Source organism: Primulina eburnea, chromosome 15, assembly GCF_022965805.1.
Source record: "Primulina eburnea isolate SZY01 chromosome 15, ASM2296580v1, whole genome shotgun sequence".
Taxonomy (NCBI): domain Eukaryota; kingdom Viridiplantae; phylum Streptophyta; class Magnoliopsida; order Lamiales; family Gesneriaceae; genus Primulina; species Primulina eburnea.
The window spans coordinates 9,310,025-9,335,968 of record NC_133115.1 but is presented as its reverse complement, the minus strand read 5'-3'; the positions used below and the strand labels follow the sequence as shown (position 1 = coordinate 9,335,968).

Below are 25,944 nucleotides of genomic sequence, written 5' to 3'. Positions count from 1 at the left end.
TTAGTTTTACCTTAAAATTTTCTCTCTGAGGTTTACATATAATCCTAATGTGTTGGCTTTCATGACTGCTTAAACCTTCCTTGGATTATGTTGCAAATTTGAAGGCGGATGGATTAGATAAATGGCCACTTAACTCTCCATTGTTTGTCTTCAAATTCAGATGGTAGATAGATTGGATGAAGGAGCTATAGCAGCCGATATTGGACCACTTGATTATAAAGGGCTTTACAAGGTTTGTTCTTGAAAACATCGCATGGAATCTGAATTTGGAAAAAAATTTCTTTGCTCACAGCCTCACACTGTCGCTATTGGATTTAGGCAGTTGAGAAAGCACTCTTCAGGGCACATGTTGAAGGCCAGCTGAAGGTATTCCTCCGTTATGTCGTTAACTTTCGAATTTGCAGTTGCACCAAGCTTCGTTTAATCCAATGGCAAACCCACAGAATGAGATTATGTCCAAGCCTGAACTCTTTGTGGAACCTGATCCTGAGCTACCTTTGGCACTATTAGATCAGAAAGAGGTACTTTTGATTTTCTTTGGAATACTTTTGGGTCCAGCATGGTTATTGCTCAATTATCTCTAATGTATAATCCACCAGCACATTTGGTAATTCTTTGTTATAATCATATTGAAGGAATTAAGAACTTCTTGCTACTGAACTCAATGGACAGAAATCAACCATCCAAAAAAATATTAGACGATCAATGACGCGGAAATTTTGATGCCTTAACGCAAGTAGTTATTATCTTGTTACTTTTCAAGCAATAGAACTTTATAAAATAATACTTTTTAGTAAATGAACGAGTCTTTTTACGTAAAAAAAACCAAAGTAGTACATTTTATTTGGAATTAAAGGACAATTGCTTGTTAAATTGTCTACTTTTTTCTATCAGGCTGGCAAAAGACTCTTGCTTATTACCAACTCAGACTACCATTACACCGACAAAATGATGCAGCATTCTTTCAACAGATTTCTTCCAAATGATATCAACTGGAGAGACCTGTTTGACATGGTGAGAGTACCTATTGAAACTGTACCTGAATTGACTGTAGAATGAACCAGCTTCAATTTCTGTCTTTTTGCCTTTGGTCAAAGTGTTGTGATACCTTCTATGACATAACTCAGAAACTTGAAGTGGTGAATGTTCCTTCACATAGAAAAATTAGTTATGATGTTCTGCAAGCAGTATTGTTTATTGTTTATCATTCAATGTAACTAGTTGAAATGAATCATTCTAGACTCGAGTGTTGTAACGATGTGACTGGTTGTCTTTATAGGTTATAGTCTCTGCAAGGAAGCCTGAGTTTTTTCAGATGTCACACCCAATGTATGAAGTGGTGACTGGCGAGGGTCTCATGCGCCCATGTTTCAAAGCTCGTCCAGGTGATCATACTTAGTGTGTTAATCCTTTAATTCTATTGAATGCTTTCTTGATCCGTGATATTAAATTCTGATGATTTTATTTACCTGGTATTTCTTTGTGGTTTTTTTTTTTGGGTGCGAGGCTTAAATATAAGCCTAGACATTCCTGTACATGCATATGTAGACTTACATGAATAAATTTTTAAATGGAATCCAGAAGCAAACTAAGATTAACATTCCTTGGTGCGAACTAGCCAGTTAGGATCACCTTTAACATATGAATGAAACCAATTGGTGATTCTCTCTCTCTCTCTCTGTGTTTTTTAATCCCAGTGTGTCACATTTTAGTTTTGGCAGGGAAGTTTTGTGTTTCGCCCTAGGAGTTCCATGAGTGGGTTCTAGGCATTGAAAGAACCTTGATCACAAGGTGTTGGTCCTGGTTGTTAGGTAGAAAAAATCCGAGTTCCATCGCTGGGGTCAAAGCATCGAAAGATTCTCGATTACATAGGGTTTGCCCCTGTGGAGCTTTCTGAAATGATCTAAATGAAGGGTGAAGATATTATTGCATTTTTTCGCTTGTAGTGATTTTTAAAGCTGTTCTTTACCTGAATGCAGGAATAGCAATTGTTTTCTTGAAAAGTTTTAACACTAACAATGCTACTCAAATTAGCCATAACATGGTGTGAAATGCTAAATAGTAATGTCTTCGACAAATATGAGCAAAATTCCAACAGAGAATAAAACAGTAAGACGAATTTTATCGAGGTTTGAAATGGAGTAACCCTTTATGAAACGTCTAGTGGTTTTAAAATGCGAATTTTTTTTTTTAAAAAAGCTCGCCATTACAAAATAACATTTAAAATAATCGTCTTTATTCGGCAGTAAAAATATCACAGTTTAAAATGACCAATATCAAACGTAAATGTAAAAGAGTAAAAATCGTAATATCCTCAACGTATATGAAATGTGTAAACTCCTCTCAAAAGTCCATAAATCAATGTGTGGAAAAGTAATGGTCCTTGGGTCATGTCACCGTACACCCCGCCTTCCTACTCAGTTTTCGGCACCTCCTGTCTCCTGATCAAAATGCTCACCTGCATCACACATGCCTAGTGTGAGTCTAAAGACTCAACACGCCTGTACCAGTAATAACAAGTATATATACGTAGCACAAAGCAGTGAAAAATAGCATAATCAACATACATTTCATGAATCTTAAAAAAACAAGAACATGAGCTTATCGTGTAAAAATCATAACGTGTCAAAACCTGTCCCATCATGTTATCATATCGTATGCGTAAATGTGTCCTGTCAAAACATGTTAATAATCATAGCGTGTATCGTCGTGTCAGCATATACATGTTAAATTTCTTAATTTGAATTCCGTTCATTAGCCGTGACTTTCGTCTCATCATGTCAGTCGATGGATCCATCTACGTGTAACCGCGGTACCCGGCGGCGAGGATCATCAGCGACAGCATTACCCGGCCTAATCAATCGATGAAAAGCCGGGTAAGACCGAGGGATGAATTTTCAAGGGTTTCTGAATGTCGAGATCCTAGCCAACCCCACATCTCACCTCTTATCTTGAAGTCCATAAATGCTCTTGATTACTTTTTTTTCCACAATGTCTCCCTTCCCACTGAACATCTCCACCACTATTTTCCGAGAAGTGCCTTGTTCCTCAAACAAATATTCTACAATCCCAGGCCTCCCCTGTCCCTCGGTTTACACACTTGATCCCACCCAACAACACGGCAATGCATCTACCCGTCTGCTCCGTGCCATAAGAAATCCTAATCAATTTTTCCATTCTTTTGGCCACCCGAATTGGCACTTTAAATAGAGACATGAATTAAGGTGACATCGCACTTAACACCGACTTTATCAAAGTAAGTCGACCCCCTTGAGAGAAACGACTTGATACAAATCCTCGTACGAATGAAAGGTAAGCACGAATATAGAAATCGCACCCTCAATTCAATAACAAACAAGGAACGATTATGTTGTCCCGATCTTTTGAAACAAGTAACGATTTTGTGATATTCACCTCTAAGCGATTATAACTTAGCAACAAATATCAACGATAAAACAATTGAATTTCAAACGAACCTTCAAAGAACATGTTTTGACAATCCGTGCGAAAACAATCGACAAACGCCACAAGATGCAATTTTTGATAAGTTTGATTTTGATAAACACAAAGCACAAGCCTTGCAAATTGAGAGAAATCTCCAATGATTTGATATATTCTGAATTGGTTCGTTCTTCAATCATGTACACTGAATATATAATAATTAATACATGAAAAGTAGTGTAAAAAGTCATAAAGAAAGTTGTGAACAAATTCTACACGGAAGAAGACCGCGGGTGCGGTCCCTGTTTTAGCGCGGGTGCGCTAGACCTTCGGCAATTGGACCGCGGGTGCGGTCTCTGTTTTAGCGCGGGTGCGCTGGACCTTCGGCAATTGCACTTGAATAACATTCCAAAGACCTCCAATATTATTCCCATGATTCCCAACCTCCTCTAATTTAGTCACCCAATTTGTAGATCCTCCTTGGTAGTTCATCATGAGTCCTTGAAGTCCTTCTTTAAACTTCTTGCTACGTCCCCTCGTTATAGGTCCTTCGAGCAACTCCAACGACTCCCATGCTTTCTTTGGTGCTTGATCTACCACGTTTGCATCATTCTCCCCTTCTTGAAAAGGATTTGTCCTCAAATCTTGATCATCTCCTACATCAAACAACGAAAGATCACTAACATTAAAAGTAGAACTGACATTGTACTCACCTTGTAACGACCCGTATTTTCATACTTAAAATTTGCGAAAAAATTAAAAATTTTCTTTAATAGAAACATCCATACGGTCGTCACTCATAATTCATAAAGTATCTTTGAAATCAACCATCACAATTAAAATTTGCTAAAAGAAAAAGCTGTCTCAAAAGGTATCACAATCCACTCGTAAAATCAGAGTATAAATGTTTTCATGCTTAAAATCTTAAAATAACGTAGGCGGTCCTCGGGTCTAGCCTCCCACTCAGTCTAAGCCTGCCCCTTGGTCGCCACCTCCCGTCTCCTCATCAACATAGTCACCTGCATCGATCAAGTCTAGTGAGTCTAAAGACTCAACAATATAAACTGGGAAGTAACAAGTACTAAATAATAAAGCCACATACAACTTTAAATTAGAACATACATAACTTGAAACTTGAACTAGCATAATAAACTTGAACATAAGTACGTACATAACTAGACGTGCTATCAACATAAACTTTCATAAACATACTGCATACTTAAACATACGTAACTTCATCATTTTGCGTAGAGGATGTTTCAAAGCAAGTGACCCATAACGTAATAAATGCCTGATCAGACAAACCACAGTACTGGGCTGACAGGGACGTATCCACTGCCACATACATAAGATCCCCGTTCATAATTTAACGGGCTGGTTGGTCCCCGTTCATAATTTAACGCTTTCCAACCATGATCTAACCCGTTCATAATTTAACGGGCGGATTGGTTCCCGTTCATAATTTAACGCTTTCCAATCCTAAACATACTTCGGTCACAAGACATTTAGCATACCTCAAAAACTTAAAATATTTTCTTTGCACGTCAACATACTTACTTGGCGTTGAGGGATTCGTTGGAACTTCGATCGGGGCCGTTGCTGCACACTAACATGAATTTGCATAACTTAAATGTAGAAATCATACTTACTCTCAAGTTCAATCATTACTTAGGGCATTCTAAAATTTCCCATAGCACGACCTTGGATAATCTTTGCACTAAACCATGACATCAAACCCCGAAAATAACTTACAGATCTTTCCCAAACAGTGAGTACACGGACCCCTACCCCGGGTCCGTGTACGGGTCCGTCTAGGTGCGGTGAAGTGATACTCGGAAGGAAGGAGGGACACGGACCCAGTGCCTACCTCCGTGTAGGGGTCCGTGTAGACTCGGGTGAAAGACTCCAGGAAAAAGGGTGGACACGGACCCCGTGCCAGGGTCCGTGTAAGGGTCCGTGCAGACTCTGGAAAGAAAACACTCCGGAAGAACAAAGGCACGGACCCCGTGTCAGGGTCCGTCCCCGGGTCCGTGTACCTGCGGGACCTCGAAGTTACGTAAAATTTTGTACATGTTTTGCTCAACTTTCTAGACTCGGTTGCACGGACTATGCAACGACACCCCGAGACCCATCCTAGCACGCTATGACATCAAAACATTATCGTATCAGTTCCCAAAGCGACGACGCTCGCCCTACGACACATACCATTCAAAACGTGGCATTTGACATTAAAACGTTACCTACGACTTCTAGAGTGTACGAGTACCTATCGACACGAAACGACATGTCAAATAACAACCCAACGTCATAATAATCATACCTAGGTGCAACAACGATCGCCCGTCGATCTCCAACGAAGCCTGCAACAAATAAACTCGAGAACACATATTTTCATAAAAGTCGCAGTTTGAGCAGTCCCACGAAAAACGCCATAACTCACTCAATTTTCGTCCAAAAATTTCGAATCATATATCAAATCGAAGGTATCGAAAAGTTCTACAATTTTGTAATTGAAAGTTTTCTCAAAATCTCGACGGAAAAATCGCAGTTTTAAGAAGAACAGCAAAAACGAGTTTTGGATCTAAAAATCTTTCTTCAAAATCGATCCAAACGAATAACCGCTCAAACTACTACACTTCATACATGGTTTTACGCATAAAAACAACGCAACACATATTATGACATGATCGATGCATCAAGAACAGAATATACGTGCCTTTTTGATATTAAAAATACCGTGACGACGATACCGAAGCGAGAAGGAAGCGAGGCTTGATCCGGGACGAACGTGGCACCGATTTCTTGCAATAAAATCCACCGAAACTTGCAGGGAAAAATAATAGGGGAGGGGCGGCTGCTCGAAGGAGAAGAACCCTAAACTTTTCTATCTTTTAAAATCTGAAAAATAACTAGTGTGTGTGTTGTGTGTGTTATACGTGAGTTTAGTGTGTGTAAACATGTGTGTGTGTGTGCGTTTAGAAGGTAATTAAGGGGAGATAATTTAGAGTAATTAATAATTAGCACTAATAATTAAAAAAAATATACTAACTCTCCCTTAACTTAACAACACCTCTAATAAAATTAAAAAGGGTACATGATCTAGACTTTAAAAATTTTTAAATTCAAAACTCACCTAACAATTAAATTAAACTTTTAAAATACCAAAACTTAATAAATCATTCAAAATGCCCCCTCCTTAACTTAAAAATAAAATACCACATTTAAAAAAAATTGCCACCAATCGTCGCCGGTCTCTTTTCCTCAATCTCGCCTCGAATAATCGCCTGAAACATGAAACTCGAAAGACATTTTAACGTGCATCACATATACATAAATAATTTAAAATAATGCATTTAAATAAATCATGCATCGCTAACACTCATTTAAAATTAATTTAAATGATTTAATAATTAAATAAATGCATGGGTTTATACGTGTATTAAATTTGGACACTACACACCTGGTAGGTCTAATTTGTAGGCATTGTCGTTAATCTTTTCAAGCACTTGAAATGGTCCATCACCCCTAGGTAAGAGCTTCGAACGTCGTTTTTCTGGAAATCTTTCCTTCCTTAAGTGCAACCAAACCCAATCTCCTTTTTCAAAAACCATCTTTTTCCTTCCGTTGTTGGCTTGCTTCGTATATTGTAAATTCTTCTTCTCGATGTTATTCTTGACCTTCTCATGCAAACTTCTAACGAATTCAGCTTTCTTCTTGCCATCCATGTTCAACCTTTCACTCACAGGCAAAGACATCAAATCCAAAGGAGTTAAAGGATTAAAACCATAAACAATCTCAAATGGTGAATAATTCGTAATAGAATGCACGCTACGGTTATAAGCAAACTCAACAAATGACAAACATTCTTCCCAATTTTTCAAGTTCTTTTTGAGTATATCACGCAAAAGTGTTCCTAGAGTTCTATTAACAAATTCAGTTTGTCCATCCGTTTGAGGATGATATGTAGTAGAAAACAACAGTTTAGTGCCAAGCTTAGCCCACAAAGTTTTCAAAAAGTAACTCAAAAATTTAACATCACGGTCAGATACAATAGTCCTAGGCATACCATGCAACCTAACGACTTCCTTAAATAACAAATCTGCAATGTTTGATGCATCATCGGTTTTATGACAAGCAATAAAATGTGTCATCTTAGAGAATCTATCAACAACAACAAATATTGAATCCCTCCCCTTCTTAGTCCTCGGCAACCCCAAAACAAAGTCCATAGAAATATCAACCCAAGGTTCACTAGGAACAGGAAGTGGTGTATACAATCCATGTGGTTGTGTTCTAGATTTAGCTTGTCTACAAGTAATGCATTTTTCACAAACACGTTCAACATCACGTTTCATATGTGACCAATAAAAATGCTCATGCAAACAACTCAAAGTTTTAGTCACACCAAAGTACCCCATCAAACCTTCACCATGTGCCTCCCTCACAAGTAATTCACGAATTGATGACTTAGGAATGCACAATCTATCTTCTCTAAATAAAAACCCATTATGCAAATAAAATTTATCATGTGGACCATGCATACATGTTTCAAATATCTCCTTAAAATTTTCATCCAACAAATACAACTCTTTCATATGTTCAAATCCCAAGATTTTCGACTCCAAGGTAGAGATTAATACGTACCTCCGTGATAGTGCGTCAGCCACTACATTATCCTTACCTTGTTTGTATTTGATTATGTAGGGAAATGTACCTATGAATGCCACCCACTTAGCATGCCGCTTGATCGGTTTCTGTTGTCCCTTAAGGTACTTTAGAGACTCATGATCGGTATGGATCACAAACTCCTCAGGCCTCAAGTAGTGTTGCCACATCTCCAAAGTCCTCACAAGCGCGTACAACTCCTTGTCATACGTTGGATAGTTCAGTGCTGCTCCATTGAGTTTCTCACTAAAGTACGCCACTGGTTGTCCTCCTTGCATCAAAACCCCACCAATACATACACCTGAAGCATCACATTCAATTTCAAAAGTATTAGAAAAATCAGGTAAAACAAGTAAAGGGGCATTAATTAATTTTTGTTTAATAATAATAAAAGACTTCTCTTGCTCCTCGCCCCAATGGAATGGAACGTTCTTCTTAATCACCGCCGTCATCGGTGCTGCCAGTGTGCTAAAATCTTTTACAAACCTCCTATAGAAGCTTGCAAGACCATGAAAGCTTCGAACTTGACTAACATTAGCAGGCGTTGGCCAATCTCGAAAAAAACTTACCTTGTCTTCATCCACTTGTATCCCCTGTGAACTTACCACAAAACCAAGAAAGACAAGTTTGCTTGTACAAAAATCACATTTCTTAAGATTAACATATAAATGTTCAGCCCTAAGTGTTGTCAGTACAAGTCTCAAATGCTCAACATGCTCTTCTAAATCTTTGCTATACACAAGAATATCATCAAAATAAACCACAACAAATTTCCCTATGTAAGCACGCAAGACATGATTCATCAACCTCGTAAAGGTACTAGGAGCGTTTGTTAAACCAAAAGGCATTATCATCCACTCATATAACCCATATTTGGTTTTAAATGCTGTTTTCCACTCATCACCTTCCTTCATCCTAATCTGATGATAACCACTCTTCAAGTCAATTTTACTAAAAATACATGCACCATGCAACTCATCTAACATATCATCTAATCTAGGTATGGGATGCCTATACTTGATGGTTATGTTATTAATTGCCCTACAATCCACACACATACGCCGTGAGCCATCTTTCTTAGGAACTAGTAAAACAGGTACAACACAAGAAGACATGGACTCACGCACAAAACCCCTATCTAACAACTCACTTACCTATAGTTGTAGTTCCTTAGTCTCCTTCGGATTGCTTCTGTAAGCTGGACGATTTGGCAATACACTTCCGGGTACCAAATCAATTTAGTGCTCAATCCCCCTCAATGGTGGTAATCCTTGAGGTAGCTCCTCCGGAAATACATCTTCAAATTCCTGCAAAAGTGAAACAACAATGCTCGGAAAAGATCCGGCTATATCACTTGTGTTAAAGAGAATCTCTTTGTAAAGAATCAACACAAGTGGATCATGTGTGTGCAACAATTGTTTCAACTCACTCTTTTGGGCCATATATGTTTTCTTTTTGACCTCTTTCCTCTCATTTTCTTTTCCCTCATTTTTCTTTTGTATGGCTATCTCACTTTTTCTTTTAGCAATTTCATTTTTGTTTTCAAAGGCCATCTCACTTTTTAATTCACTCTTTTTTCCGGCCTCATCTCTTTTTTTTTTTTTTTCAATTGGTCCTCCAATACTTGCTTTGGGGACAAAGGAAGTAAAACAATGGGTTCTTTCTTGAGTACAAAAGAATATTTATTTCTAAACCCATCATGTGTCACTTGCCTATCATATTGCCATGGTCTTCCTAACAAAATATGACAAGCATGCATTGGTACCACATCACACAATACCTCATCAATATACTTCCCAATCGAAAACGCAACCAAAACTTGTTTGTTCACCTTCACTTTGGCACAGTCATTCAAACACTGTAGCCTATATGGTTGAGGATGTTTCAAAGTAGGCAAGCTCAATTTTTCCACCATCTCAAGACTAGCAACATTGGTACAACTCCCTCCATCTATAATAATGTTGCAAACTTTGCCACTGACAAAACATCTAGTATGAAACAAGTTTTCCCGCTGATTCGTCTCCTCTTCTTTGATTTGGGCACTCATGATACGCCTAGTCACTAATGCCTCAACCACAACTGCTTCATATCCCTCATCAGGATCCTCTAATGCAGGCATCTCATCTTCATCCTCTCCATCATCTCCCTCACTATGAGATTCATACTCCCCATAATTATTCAACACCATCGCCTTTTTATTGGGATATTGGCTGGCAATATGTCCAACTCCTTGACACAATGACACCTAAAACATTTAATATCTCTAGAACGATTAATAGAAGTTTCAGGTTTACCTTGCACTCCCTGCTTAGGCGCCTCCTGTTTAATGTCAACTTTGGGCTTGACCACTACCTTGCTTTCTTCACGTTTAACAACGTTGGAACGCCAAGATGTTGATGTATTACCAGATTGTGTGGTACGACCAACTCCTCTCCTCTTCAGTTGTTGCTCCACTTTTATCGCCATCTGCACCATTTCATCTAGATCCAAGTAATGTCTAAGTTCCACTTGGTTTTGAATTTCCCTGTTCAAACCACACAGAAAACGAGCCATAGTAGCCTCACTATCCTCATCTATGTTTGCTCTAATCATGACTACTTCCAATTCTTTATAGTAGTCCTCAACACTCTTCACACCCTATCTCAAAGTTTGTAATTTCTTAAAAATTTCTCTATAGTAGTGATTTGGTACAAACCTCTTCCTCATTACGCTTTTCATCTCAGCCCAAGTTTCTATAGGCCTCTCATTGCATCTTCTCTTAGTGGTCAGTAATTGATCCCACCAAATAAGTGCATAATCAACAAATTCAACCACGGCCAACCTAACCTTCTTTTGTTCGGAATAATGGTGACAATCAAACACGATCTCAACTCGCTTTTCTCATTCTAAATAAGCCTCTGGATCCGACTTACCATGGAACGACGGAATTTTCATCTTAATGCTACCTATGTTATTATCTTCCTTATTCCCATCATCGTACCTATCACGTAAGGCTTCTCTTCTTCCCTTACCAAATCCTCTACTTCTTTTGCTCCTACCCCAGTTCTCGTTTTGACTCTCCTCTTCTACTCCCAATTCATAATCATCCTCTTCTTCTTCGACTGTATCCAAACCTTGAGGCTTAGATTTATTTTCACTAGTGCTAACTTCAAGCCTATCCAACCTCTCATATAAAGGATCCAACTCGGCCCTCATCATTCTACTAAAATACCCAAATAACGCCTCCATTTGAACCTTAGACAACCCCTGGTTCGAACTCTCTCCTACTTCTCTCTCCATTTTAATTTCAGATTTTGTACCTGCAATAAAATGTTAGTAGAAATAAAAGATTTTCCTCACCCAAATTCTCACGATCACTCCAAAGAAATAACACTCGCACTCAAATGTTTTTCACTCGAATTTGATAGTTCTCTCAAAAGTGTGCTCAATCTTTATATTTTCTTTTTATCAAACTAACAAGATTCAACTTGTGACACTTGCAACTGTCTCACTTGGATTGCACAAAAACAAGAACGATAGAATAACACAGAACAAATTTTTTTCGAAAATTCTGGATTATCAAATAACAAAGGATGATAGAAATAACACAGATCTTAAAATAGAACAAAGGATAACACAAAACTGAAACAGAACGAATTTTTGTCTTTGTTTTTGATAGATATGACAATAGAAACAAAAGTATAATACAGATATGACGAATTTTTAAACAGATCAGAAAATGATAACTTACTTGAATCAAACAAAACCAGAAGCTCTGATACCAAATGATACGAATCCTCGTACGAATGAAAGGCAAGCACGAATATAGAAATCGCACCCTCAATTCAATAACAAATAAGGAACGATTATGTTGTCCCGATCTTTTGAAACAAGTAACGATTTTGTGATATTCACCTCTAAGCGATTATAACTTAGCAACAAATATCAACGATAAAACAATTGAATTTCAAACGAACCTTCAAAAAATTTGTTTTGACAATCCGTACGAAAAACAATCGACAAACGCCACAAATATGCAATATTTGATAAGTTTGATTTCGATAAACACAAAGCACAAGCCTTGCAAATTGAGAGAAATCTCCAATGATTTGATATATTCTGAATTGGTTCGTTCTTCAATCATGTACACTGTATATATAATAATTAATACATGAAAAGTAGTGTAAAAAGTCATAAAGAAAGTTGTGAACAAATTCTACACGGAAGAAGACCGCAGGTGCGCTGCATACTGGACCGCGGGTGCGTTGAAGCTTCGGGAAAAAAATAAAAAAAATAATTTTTTTTTCCCGATTATCATGGACCGCGGGTGCGGTCCCTGTTTTAGCGCGGGTGCGCTAGACCTTCGGCAATTGGACCGCGGGTGCGGTCTCTGTTTTAGCGCGGGTGCGCTGGACCTTCGGCAATTGCACTTGAATAACATTCCAAAGACCTCCAATATTATTCCCATGATTCCCATCTCCTCTAATTTAGTCACCCAATTTGTAGATCCTCCTTGGTAGTTCATCATGAGTCCTTGAAGTGCTTTTTTAAACTTCTTGCTACGTCCCCTCGTTATAGGTCCTTCGGGCAACTCCAAAGACTCTCATACTTTCTTTTGTGCTTGATCAACCACGTTTGCATCACGAATTTTTCCAAGTTGTTAGTTTTTTGGACATTTTGATACCACGGGTTCCCAGAAGTGTGAAGTCGTAGGATTACCTCCCAAAGGAACCCCGAGGTATTTAATCGGCCAATTATCTTTTTTGCACCTAATTGCCAATGCCAATCCATCGACTTCCTCTTCCGAAAAATTAAGTCCCAACACAACACTTTTTTCCAGATTAATTTTCAAGCCCGATTTAAGACCGAAAGAGTTGATTATTTCCACTAGTGCCATCACATGCCTCTCTGAATGAGCAAAGAACAAGGTATCATCCGAAAATTGGATATTCAAAATTTCAATTTTTTCTCTCCCTACTTCGAGCCCTCTTACTTCGTTCACTGCCTTGGCCTTGTCTACCAACCGCCCCAAACCATCGACGACTAGGTTGAAAAAGAAAGGGGATAATGGATCCCCTTGTCTGAGGCCTGTTTCCCTTTTAAATTTTCCTTGCGGCCTTCCGTTGATAAATATCGAGAAAGAAACATTAGAAACTAATCCACCTCCTCCATCTATCTCCAAACCCTTTCTTTTTTAACACAAAATCCAGAAATCTCCAATCGACGTTGTCGTACGACTTTTCCAAGTCAACTTTAAGCAGCCAGCCTTTCTTTTTCTTCTGTTAATATTCCTCCACAATTTCTTTCGCAATAAGACAACAGTCCAGAATTTGTCTTCCTTTAATAAAAGCACACCGGTTCTCCATTGTTGTATTACTCAAAACTTCCTTCAGCCTATTTGTCAAGACTTTGGCCAAGATCTTATACACGCTCGTTGTTAAACTAATTGGTCTAAAGTCATTGATTAATTGCTTCTTGTTTCTTTGGGATTAGGCAAATGTAAGTTTCGTTTGTGATGCCATTAACAGTGCCACCTTCAAAAAATTGAGCAAACACCTTCATTAAATCCGCTTTGACTGTATCCCAACTCTTTTGAATGAAAGCCAATGTGAACCCGTCCGGCCCGAGAGCTTTGGATCCATCGCTATCAAACTTCGCTTTTTTAATCTCATCCTCCGAAAATGGTGTCTCCAACTCCTCCGCTTCACATCTATCTAAAGAACTCCATGCCAAGCCATGAAAGCCCCCCGATGGGGAGGTTCGTTACTTCAATTGAGATAATGAAAAATAATTTCATATTGATCATGGGTTGAGAACGGGAATTTCTCGAATACCAACTCACCGATTAATTCTTTATTTTTGTTTTTTATACACAATATTTCCTCACATTATATCGTAATATTTTTCTATAGAGATTCCTATAGAAGCTAATATTTTTCTCTTCAATCTGACTCTCCTCAATAACCACATACCCATCGTCCAACTACACTTTATCTATCATTGATTTGTTTCCTCTGCTATTCAGTAACGAATGGAAAAATTTTGAGTTCTGATCCCTTACCCTCAGCCGTCTAACTTTTGCTTTTTGACTTTCCATTTGGAATCTTCTAAACGACAAATTTTCCAGTTCACACCTTACGTCCCTTCTTTCCTCGTTTAGAATTTCAGACCCAACTCCCACAGCCTCAAACTCATCCAGCTGATTTAGCTTACTGGCCAACTCCTTGTATCTGACACCTATATCTCCGAATACTTTTCTGTTCCATTTGGATACCTCAACTTTAATCCCCATAAGTTTCTTCATAAACTTATATCCTTCCCACCCTTGAGTAGCCCCATTGTTCCACCATGACTGAACTTTATTATTGAACTTAATGTGTAACAGTCACGCATTCTCAAATCTAAACGGAGCAGGACCCTAAATCAACTTAGCGGTATCAAGCATCACTGGACAGTGTTCTGATGTAATTCTGGGTAGTTACTGTGTCCCGTAATCCTCAGGTGGGAGCTCATCATCAGTAAATGCGATAGTGTTTGAAGCAAGGACCTGGCCCACCAGATGCTGAAATTTCTCAAGAGACATCATTAGGAGATTGGAAGGGTTCTCGATCATCATCTTGGCGACCAGATAGCCGGAAAGTTTGAATGTGGGGAAGATGTCCCTCCAGCCCCCGGAAATGAGATATCTGTCTAATCGGCCTTAAATCGGATCGGCCCTAAAATTTGAGCGTGTACTTTGCGTTCAATAGTGGGGGTCATGAAGTTCCAATTCCCCTATCAAACTGTCAGAACACGACAAGCTTGTGGTGTTTGAGAGGCCGTTAATCTTTTCTCCCGTGTTTCTGACAACATTAAAGTCACCTCCCCGGCACCATTTGTCACCACAGATAGAATTCAATCCTACTAATTCATCCCAGTCTAACTCTCTCTGTCTCGGCTTAACCAGTCCGGGCTGAGGACCACCATTTGATCTTTTCATTCCAACGAATTTCAATCGAAACCAAAAATTCCCCTATCAAATTATTACGGACTACCACCATTCTAGGATCCCACATCACTAGAATACACCCAGATCTGCCAACCAACGATAGGCATACCCAATCAACAAATTGACTTCCACGCACTTGCAACGAACCATTTGTCCACCTGTTCTTTTTTGGTTTCCAAAAGCACCACTATATCCGGTTTTTCATTACGTATGACAGTTCTCTTCTTCTTACTGCCCCTCCTCTGCATTCCAGCAGCAAATTTTCATAACAATGCATTGGAACCCTTCGAGGTCGAACCTCGTAGTTAATTCCCGACTTTAATCTGTAAAGTTTTCTACATAAGAGACCAGTCGATTTCTTAACCCTTTCCCAACATTTACCATCTATATAAGCTCCATCCATCTCCGTTTCAACACACATATTGTTCTCCACCTTACCCCTTTGGAAATTTCTTTTGCGGAACCCGATTTGTCATCTACCCTCGCTATCCCTCCTCCTAATAGACCATAGACTATCCCAGAATTGAAAATGATGCTGGTAAAATAAAATGAAGAAATCTGAAATAAAGATGGATATAGGTCTTTAAAAGATTAATCTCCCCACAATCATCCGCCCAAAATCTAATGATATTTGGTCCTTTAGCCATTGGCCTCACTAATTGATAAAAGCCGGGTAAGTTCGAGAAATATATTTCCACGGGCTTCTGAATGTAACATTTCTTGCTAAACTCGCATCGGTCCGCAACCCCTTTTTTGGTACCTCAAAAAGAGACATGGAGTACACTGGAATGACATTCAAAACTGTAGAAATCAAAGTTAATCGACCCCCCTCCCCCTTGATAAAAAGGCTTTCTTCCATCTCGCTAACTTCTTCGACATCTTAGACACGACAGGTTCTCAAAAAACGGTTTTCAATGAATTTCCACCCAATGGAACCCCTAGATATTTAATAGGCCACTCCTCCTTGCCACACCCAATTTCTCTGGCCTTCCATTTCTGCTTCTGTACAGTTGATTCCCAACAATGCGCCTTTTTCCAAATTGATCTTTAATCCCGATATGCGGCAGAATGAGTTCAGAATCTCCATCAAACAACACATATAACTCTCATTCTTAATGAAAATAGTGTATCGTCCACAAATTGTATGTGTGATACCTCAACTTTGTCCTTACCAACTTCTATTCCCTGGATCTGGCTCATTGTCTTAGCCTTGTCAACCAATCTACCCGACACATCAATTACGAGATTAAACAGGAAAGGGGAAAGTGGATCCCCTTGCCTCATACCTCTCTCCCCTCTTAAAGTTTCCTCTTGGTCTAAGGATTGAAAAAGGAATAGTCGAGAGCATCCCTTTATCCACTTTCTCTATTTCTTTCCAAATTCTTTCTTTTGTAAAATGAACTCCAAAAAATTTCAGTCCATGTAATCATAGGCATTCTCCAAATCTACCTTAAACACCCACATTTTCTTCTTTTTGCATCACTTTTCCTCCACCACTTCATTGGCTATAAGACAACAATCAATAACCTGTCTCGCTTCGATGAAAGCACGTTGATTTTCTCCTATGGTGGTATTTAGAACTTTCTTCAATCTTGTCGATAAGACTTAAGAAATAATCTTGTATAGACTAGTTATCAAACTGATAGGCCTAAAATCCTTAACCACGTCTTGTTTTTTCGGCTTTAGGCAAATGTGCGTCTCAATTGTGATACAATTTACAACATCCCCTCAAAAATTCATCGAAAACTTTCAACAAATCTCTTTGATGGTATCCCAGCATTCTTGGTAAGATGCAATTGTGAAGCCATCTAGACCTAAAGCCTTCGATCTATCACTCTCAAACACCCTGTTTATCTCCTCATCTGAAAAATGTCTCTCCAATTCATCTCCAGCTTCACCATCAATAGCAATCCACTACACTCCTTCGATAACCCACCCCTCACCCTCAGAAATACTTTTGAACAAAGGTAAAAATACAAATGGTACAAAAAGTTGAAACTACTAGTACATAAACATGATTAGTAGTTCGTTAGCACATCCCCAAGCAAAATACATCTTGTTACATTCAGAACTATTAAACCACAGGACAAAATGCTACTCTAAGTATAATGCTCTCAGCCAAATGATTTTGAATGATGATGTGACATTATAATTTTAAATGATTTTGTATGATGATGCATTTAGTAATTCATCGAATATAACTCTTGAGGGAATTCGTCATTTGATCATTTTACTTGTAGGGGGTTTATACTCTGGAGGAAGTGCGCAGATGGTTGAAAATTCACTTGGCGTACATGGTGATGAAATCTTATATGTTGGTGATCATATATATACAGACGTCAGCCAATCTAAAGTTCATCTTCGTTGGCGTACCGCTCTAATTTGTCGGGAACTAGAAGAGGAGGTTTGTGTGTTGCCCTTTATTACCAAGTTGAAGCCATGCGCCTACAAAAGGATTCTAACTGATTTATCTTCTAACCGATTTATCTTGTTCTATGACCGACAATGATAAAATATCTGCATTTGATTTTTTCCTTCTCTTCATTGGAACATTGAAATTTCTGTAATGCTTTTGGGAACATTTTTTCACAGTGCACATTAAGTTGTGTCAGAATATATAGTACAATGTTGCATCATTGTGCAAAATTATTTTAAAATTTAAAATATTATATTATGGGTTATGACTTATTTTGGAAATGGATAAAATGCTAAATTAAAAGTGCTTATCATGTTTGGGGATGTGAAAAAGAGGAAAAATATGTTTGGGCAAGGGGGCTTAAAATAAAATGGTGTTTGTGTAAATTTTGGGAAGGAAAATGAAAATGGAGGCTATGTTTTCTCAATTCTGAAAGCTCGTTTTCTTCTTAGGAAAATATTTGAAATTCATGCATTCTGATCTTGTCAATACACAAATAACATTGTTTGCGGTCATCATACATATTTTGATGATTAGACTTTTCTGTTTCAGTATAATGCTTTAATCAATAGTCGAAGTTGTCGTGCCATGTTGATAGAACTCATAAATCAGAAAGAGATCGTGGGAGACATCTTTAATCAACTTCGCCTTGCTTTGCAGAGACGAAGTACAGGACGGCCTGCTCAGGTAATTTTATGGTAATCAGGCTGTTGTTTTTATTAAGTGATATTATGCTAACTTTTTTACCTGCCAGGTTCTTTTAATTAATTTTTCTAGTAATTATTACTTTTTGTTGGTAGAACGAACTTGAAAATCATTTCCTGGAGTAATTGTAAGGGTTTTTGCGTTCAACTGGATCAAAATGATGATAATGGATTAGAATCAACTGAAATTCATGCACATGCCTTCTCTCTTCAGTAATATGTCTGCAACTTTAACAATAGAATGTTTTTTCACGTCAGACTCTCGCTGCCACTCATATGGACGACAAAGACCTAACTGAAAGCATTCAGAAGCTACTCATTGTTATGCAAAGACTGGATGATAAAATCGGTCCAATGCTGGAAGGGGATGGGGAGCTCTTTAATAAAAGGTGTTCTAAAGCTTGTAACTATTGTCTCTCTCTGTGTTCAAACCACAATTTGTTTTACTGGAACAATGAACGCCTTAGGAATTGCTTTACCATTCTGATATTGGCATGTAGTATTTAAAACATGAATCGATATGGACTAACCTTGGTGAAGTCGCCCAAGATGTTGTATCTTGCTTGTTCTGTCTCCGTCTCCGTGCAAGCCTGCCAATGCCTTTAAGTTGAAGTCATGTATGTCTGTTGTCCCAAATTTTGAACTCAGGTTTTGAACCAATGACTCTTATCTAATTTCAGGTGGGGTTATCTATCAAGAGCAGGTCTGTGGGACAAAAGTCACTTAATGAGGCAAATTGAGAAGTATGTGTCATTTGGTTTTATATGGTAGTTAGAAAGACCGTAAATGCTGTGTACCCACTAATTTAGTTTCTTGTAAAACTGCAGGTATGCTGATATTTATACCTCTAGGGTTTCTAACTTTCTCCAATACACGCCATTCATGTATTTCCGGGCCCACGAACAGGTATTTAAGTTCTGATTTTCTCGTTATTTGTTAATCATGGATCTGTCGGGAGCTCGTATATGCCAAGAATCTGTTACAATTGGCTCACATTGATATATTAAACTAACAAAGAGTGACTTATAAATCCAAAAGGTGTTCCATCGTTTATAACTTAACATTGATGTTCTTGTTGAGAGTCGTCGTAGCGGAAGAGATGACGTAGAAAAGGGTTACCACCAGAAAAGGTGAGTGAAAGCCGTCTAGAATGAGTTGCTGTGGTCGGTTTCTCAAGTGATCAGAAATGTTACAATTTTCTAAATTGATATATTTAAACTAATAAAGAGAGATTTATAAATTCAAAAGGTCACATCATCCAATAAGCAAGCTTTTTGGTATGAAACTCCTCTTGGATTTATGACTAATAGAGTCTCAAGGTGCAATGGACTGTACCTTGCTGCCATTCAAGAAGTGTATGCCATGACGATGTTAAAGGCCAAGGCACCCTTGTAGGACTAGTGAGCAGAGAGCACACAGGGAAAGACAATCTAGTATGAATTTATTTTCTTTATAAATTCTCGGATATTTATTTCATTAGTATTTAATAGTTTTAAAACGCATATTCTATGATATATGAATTGTTCTAATGGTAGAATATTAGTTTAGGTAGTGTTTTTAAATGCTCAAAAAAGAATGATTATGAATTTTTTCTTTACAAATTTGCAAAAATTTATAAAAGAAAATCCATAATCACATTTTTAAAACATTTGCAAACACTACCCTGGTATCTTACGCCAATAAGCCATATCATTCAGCATCTAGATTCCAAATTACTCATACATGTCAAATTGTCAATGTATCTTGCTTCTTTAATAATTATGGATGCCAAACATACAGAGTATGATCGTATCATATAGATTTTTCAAAAATTTCCTCTGTCATGCACTTGAAACATGGTTTTAAGCTGTTTCGGTTCGTCAAATTCTTAGTTGGAGAATACCGTTTCAGTTCTAGTTGTTTTTCCAACCTATTTGAACGTAATTTCATTATTTCAATCCTAATGATCAAGTGAAAACATAAACTACGATTTTTGAGGTAATCAAACTAATTAAATTTAGTTATTTGATTAATTATCTTGCTAAATATGAATATTCATTTTTATATTAAAAAGAAACAGTAGTAGTTCAATATAAAAATTGAGATTAATTCACGGTTTTGCTTGCAGTTGCACACTAATCTAGTTTCTTATATCTGGGAACCAGAGTGCTTGGTTCCCAATTTGGTTTCAGTTTATGTTTCAAACACTGTCTTCTGTGTACTCTTTGGCCGGATCAATGTCGAGTAATCCTATGCTGCTTGAGCTTAGTTCATGGTCCATCTGGCATTCTTTGTTTTCTTGTTCTTCAGTTTTGTATATTTGTTGCAGTCGTTGGCTCACGATTCTTACTCGTCCCGTCGTCTAAAGCACGAAGATTCATCGGCTGCTGACACAGAATAGCTGGGTGGTTTCTTCTCATGTGCAAGAGAATGGATTTGTTTATCAGTTTCACAATAATGCTGACGATTATTTTTTTTCCATCAATAATATTTTAACTGATCTCAAATTATCAAGCAATTAAATATCATTATATTAACTTTGTAAAATGCTCTAAATTAATTTGCGGAAAACTAAACATATGATATAAATTTACGACTGTTTTGAGTAAATGCCTGCTGCGCTCATAGCTTTGAAAACAATACTATAACATATTGGACAATATATAGTAATTAAAGCTAAGAAAAATTTAGGATCATGCAATATTATTTGGTGATATGATGGAACTAATTAAATCATGTTAAACAATGTTGTCAGGCTAAAAATTATCTTTTTAGATAATTCGAAGTTTGGTTGTTCTATAACTTTTAAAATTTGATTTAAAAGATGATAGCAAATTCACCTCTAAATTTTATGCTTTTTTCTTAAAATAATATAAAAAGAAAAAATAAATTAATATAGCAATTTGAAAGCATCTATGAATGTATAACAATTCGGTATAAGCTAACAACATGGATTCTACCGGATTTAACTGTAACGTACCGTATTTTCATATTTAAAAATTTGTGGAAAAATTTAAAATTTTCTTAAATGTAAACATACATACGGTCGTCACTCAACATTCATAAATCTCAAAATCATCCATCACCAATAGAATTTTGCTAAAAGAAACTGTCTCTAAATATTTCGCATCCAGATATTTAAAAATCAGAGTACTTTTTAAATTCGCATAAAATGTAAACATTGCGGTCCTCGGGTCTAGCCTGCCATTCAGTCCAAGCCTGCCCCTTGGTCACCCCCTCCTGTCTCCTCAACATAGTCACCTGTATCGATCAAGTCTAGTGAGTCTAAGGACTCAACACGTATAAACTGGAATAACGAGTACTACGTAATAAAATCGCATGCAACTTTAAAATAAGACATACATAACTTAAAACTTGAACTTGCATAATAAACTTGAACATACGTACGTACATAACTAGACGTGCCATCAACATAAACTTTCATAAACATACTGCATACTTGAACATACATAACTTCATCATTTTGCGTAGAGGCATGTTTCAAAGCAAGTGACCCGTAACATAATAAATGCCTGATTAGACAAACCACAGTACTGGGCTGACAGGGACGTATCCACTGCCACATACATGAGATCCCCGTTCATAATTTAACGGGCTGGTTGGTCCCCGTTCATAATTTAACGCTTTCCAATCCTAAACATAATTTGGTCACAAGACATTTAGCATACCTCAAAAACTTAAAATATTTTCTTGCACGTCAAACATACTTACTTGGCGTTGAGGGATTCGTTGGACTTCGATCGGGGCCGTTGCTACGACATACTAACATGAAATTGCATACTTAACTTGCATAACTTAGACGTAGCAATTAAACTTACTCCCAAGCCCAATCATTCCTTAGGACATTCTACAATTTCCCATGGCACGACCTTGATAACCCTTGCACTAAACCATGACGTCGAACCTCAAAGCATACTAAATTATTTTTCCCAAAAACGAAGGACACGGACCCCGTGCCTGGGTCCGTGTATGGGTCCGTCTAGACTCTGTAAAAAGACATCGAAAAGGAGGAGGGGCACGGACCCCGTGCCTAGGTCCGTGTGGGGGTCCGTGTAGCCTCGGGAATTTGGCACCGCGAAAAAAACAAAGGCACGGACCCCGTGCCTTGGTCCGTGAGGGGGTTCGTGTACCTACTGGAAATGCAAACTCACGAAATTTCAATACATGCGATACTTATCACTCTAGACTCGATTGTCCGGACCATAAATCGACACCCCGAGACCCATCTTAGCATGCCATAACATCAACCAAATTCGTACAAACACCCAAAGCAATGACGTTCACCCTACAACACATACAATTCAAAGCATATCATTTGACACCAATTCGTTTCCTACAACTTCTAACGCATTCGAGTACCTATCGACACTATACGACGTATCAAATAACATCACAAAATCATACTAATCATACTTAGATGCGGCAACGATCACCCGTCGATCCCCAACGAAGCCTGCAACAATAAACTCCAAGAACACAAATTTTCGTAAAAGTCGCAGTTTGAGCGGTCCCAGGAAAAACGTCATAACTCACTTAATTTTCATCCAAAAATCTCGAATTTTATAACAAATCGAAGGCATCGAAAAGTTCTACAATTTTCTAGTTGACAGTTTTCTCAAAATCCCGACAGAAAAATCGTAGTTTTCAACAGAACAGTAAGTTACGAGATTTCAGATCTAAACGTATTTCAAAACGCATTCAAACCAATTTCCGCTCAAACGACGAACGTCACACATGAATTTACACGCATAAAAATAACACAACGCATAATATGACAAGATCGATGCAGAAAGAACAGAATATACGTGCATTTTGATATCAAACGTTACCGAAACGACGTTACCGAAGCGGAGATGGAGCAAGGCTTGATCCGGGACGAACGTGGCACCGTTTTCTTGCAATAAAATCCACCGAAACTTGCTGGAAAATAAAGGGGAAGGGGGCGCCTGCTTCTAGGCTAAGAACCCTAGTTTTTGCTCTCAAAGAATAATAAAATTTTGAATGATAGAGTGTGTGTGTTTAGGCGCATACTAGTGTGTGTAAAAGTGTGTAATGAGTGTGTGTGGCGTGTGTTTTAATATAATTAGGAGACTAATTTGCTTAATTAATAATTACAAGTAAATAAAATAGTGCACCACTAAACATCCTAATAACATCTCCTAATTTTAAATCAAATGCTTACTTCTCATCTTTAAAAGTTTTCAAACTTTAAAATCTCTAAATTAATAATTTATCCTTTAACCTACTAAAATGCTACTTTTAAAATGTTTGAACTCTTAAAATTACTAACTATATGTTTTAGGCTTAAAAATGCTAAAACTCAATAAATTATTTAAAATGCCCCAAACTCAACTTAAAATAAAATACCATCTTTTGAAATTGCCAGAAATCGTCACCAGGTCTTTTCCTCAATCCTGCCTCGAATAATCGCCTGAAACATGAAACTCGAAAAAAACATTTTAACGTGCATCGCATAAACATAATTAATTTAAAATAATGCATTTAAATAGATCATGCACTACAAGACTCGTTCTAAAATTAAATAAATGCTTTAATAATTAAATAAATGTATGGGTTATACGTGTACTGAATTTTGAGCACTACATCAACAATATTTACTTTTTTAAAAAATAAAATTAAATATAATTTTTATTTTAAAAGGAATCTTTTGAATCTGTGGTAATTTGAAACGGATTGTATCCACATGGCTTTTGTGCTATAAATTGCGGAGTCATTATCAGCATGACTTTTGTGCTATAAATTGTGGAGCTTAATAAGTTGCATTGAAATAATATACATTGTTCTTTTGAGGAAGCCTCGTTGGTTCTTTTTTTCTAATTTACATACATGTAATTATGTTTTTATCTTATTATTGAAATAATTTATTTTCATTTCAATTATTTGTTTTGATTTTTTTAATTATTGAAATTATTTTGTTTTTGCAATATTTCTGATAATAATTTTTATTTATGTCAGATTTTAAAATTGTTCGTTGATTTTATCACAAATTTCATACGACTTTTGAAAAGGTAATTCGGTAAAAAAAAAAATTAATTGTATTTAAATATAATTATATTATTTTAATATACAAAATTGTATTTAATATGACAGATGAGTTAATGTTAGTATACTTAATACATATGAAATATTAAAATATTTAATCACTTTTGTAATTTTTTTCATAAATGTTATTATGAAATATTGTATAATTATGCTATAAATTTGGTCAATTTAATATAACATATAATCTTTTAATTTAGGTTAATGTTCAAGCAAAATAATACAACGAAAGTAAAAATGCTAATTAACATATTTTTCATGCAAGAACCTGTTTGCAATTTAACATACTTAGAATGGTGATTTAATTAATTAACTTATTTTTTAAGGTCAAGTTTGTTTATGAGGTTCTACATAAGGCTATTTTAAAAAATATATCTTTATATTCTAAATTGACAATGTTTGGCCATTCATTACGTTTTATTTTGTTTAGTAAATTTATTAATAGTCTTAATTCTTAAAATAATTAATATAAAAATTAATATCTCTAAAATTATAACTATACAAGTTAAAATTATTAATTTTTATAGTATAAGTCATAATGTATTTTATTATTATAGATACAAATGTAGTTTTTATTTAAAATAAATTATTTTATTAAATTTATTTGAAATTACTTATTGTAATAAAATAATTAGAAAATATTATAAAATTATTATTTAAATTTAATCAAATATAAAAAATATATTTTAACTTATTGTAATAAAATAATTAGAAAATATTATAAAATTATCATTGAAATTTAATCCAATATAAAAAATATATTTTAAGATGGTATATTTGTAATAAACTTATTATAATAAAATATTTTATGATTGTATGATATATATCTTAGATTTCCTCTAGACATACATACCGTGAGGGTTTCTATTTACGTATGTGGCTATGTCATTATTGAAGATGAGAGGGTTGAATTAGCATCCTCGCAACTAAGCCAATGAAAATCCCACGGTCTATTACATTTTTTCAATTGGTGAATTATGTGCATTGCATGCTACGGATCGATCTCTGCATCAAATTGTCAACGAAATATTCTTACAGTGCGTTGTCTAGTTACATTGAAGAGCATGTATGTATCACATATAATGATAATCTACAATTTATTTTTGATTTTCTCATATTGGATTGCTTGTACTTGTATATTGAACCATCGCCAGTGTCACAAAACGTAAGTGCGATTTTGAGGCTGTCATGCCAGGAATGACACAAGGTTTGCAAATAATAGGTTTAAATCAAGTAGGACTTTCTACATTTCGCGTTGACGAACATTCAACTCAGACATATTTTAGGATCAACATTGGGCCTTGGGATCACCATATCATGTCTCCCACAGAAAAAATGATGCATGAGGAACAAATAGAACACGACAATGAGATTTTAGTTCAAGGGGTTGTGATCATCATATCACGGTTCCCTCAGAAGTTGTTGTTGCATGGAGGTCGAATAGAATACAACAATCAAATTTAAATTCATTGGATAATGAAGAAAAAGTACCACAATTGTTAGACCTTTCGATTAGTTCTACTAGGACTGCAAATATTTATTCCCCAATTACATAACACAAGCTTGTGTAAGATGATTTGTTTGGGGATAGTTCTTGTCATGCTATGAGTAGCGATGATGATTTGGATGCTCCATCGATTGATGAAGAAGATGATGAACATGTTGACAATGCAAATGAAGACACATCATCG

At 36.6% G+C, this 25,944-nt stretch overlaps 1 protein-coding gene across 1 annotated transcript in view; it reads left to right on the top strand.

Moving 5' to 3' along the window:
• LOC140813798 (uncharacterized) overlaps positions 1–20,709 on the top strand; it is a 30,015-nt gene extending 9,306 nt beyond the window's left edge. Inside the window, exons 7-17 of the mRNA XM_073172537.1 lie at positions 161–232; positions 319–366; positions 444–521; positions 895–1,014; positions 1,280–1,385; positions 17,314–17,477; positions 18,042–18,176; positions 18,452–18,582; positions 18,874–18,936; positions 19,021–19,099; positions 20,502–20,709. Of these exons, the coding sequence (XP_073028638.1) occupies positions 161–232; positions 319–366; positions 444–521; positions 895–1,014; positions 1,280–1,385; positions 17,314–17,477; positions 18,042–18,176; positions 18,452–18,582; positions 18,874–18,936; positions 19,021–19,099; positions 20,502–20,573 (1,068 nt within the window). The 3' untranslated portion in view covers positions 20,574–20,709. The remainder of the gene's footprint in view (positions 1–160; positions 233–318; positions 367–443; positions 522–894; positions 1,015–1,279; positions 1,386–17,313; positions 17,478–18,041; positions 18,177–18,451; positions 18,583–18,873; positions 18,937–19,020; positions 19,100–20,501) is intronic.
• The last annotated feature ends 5,235 nt before the right edge of the window (positions 20,710–25,944 follow it).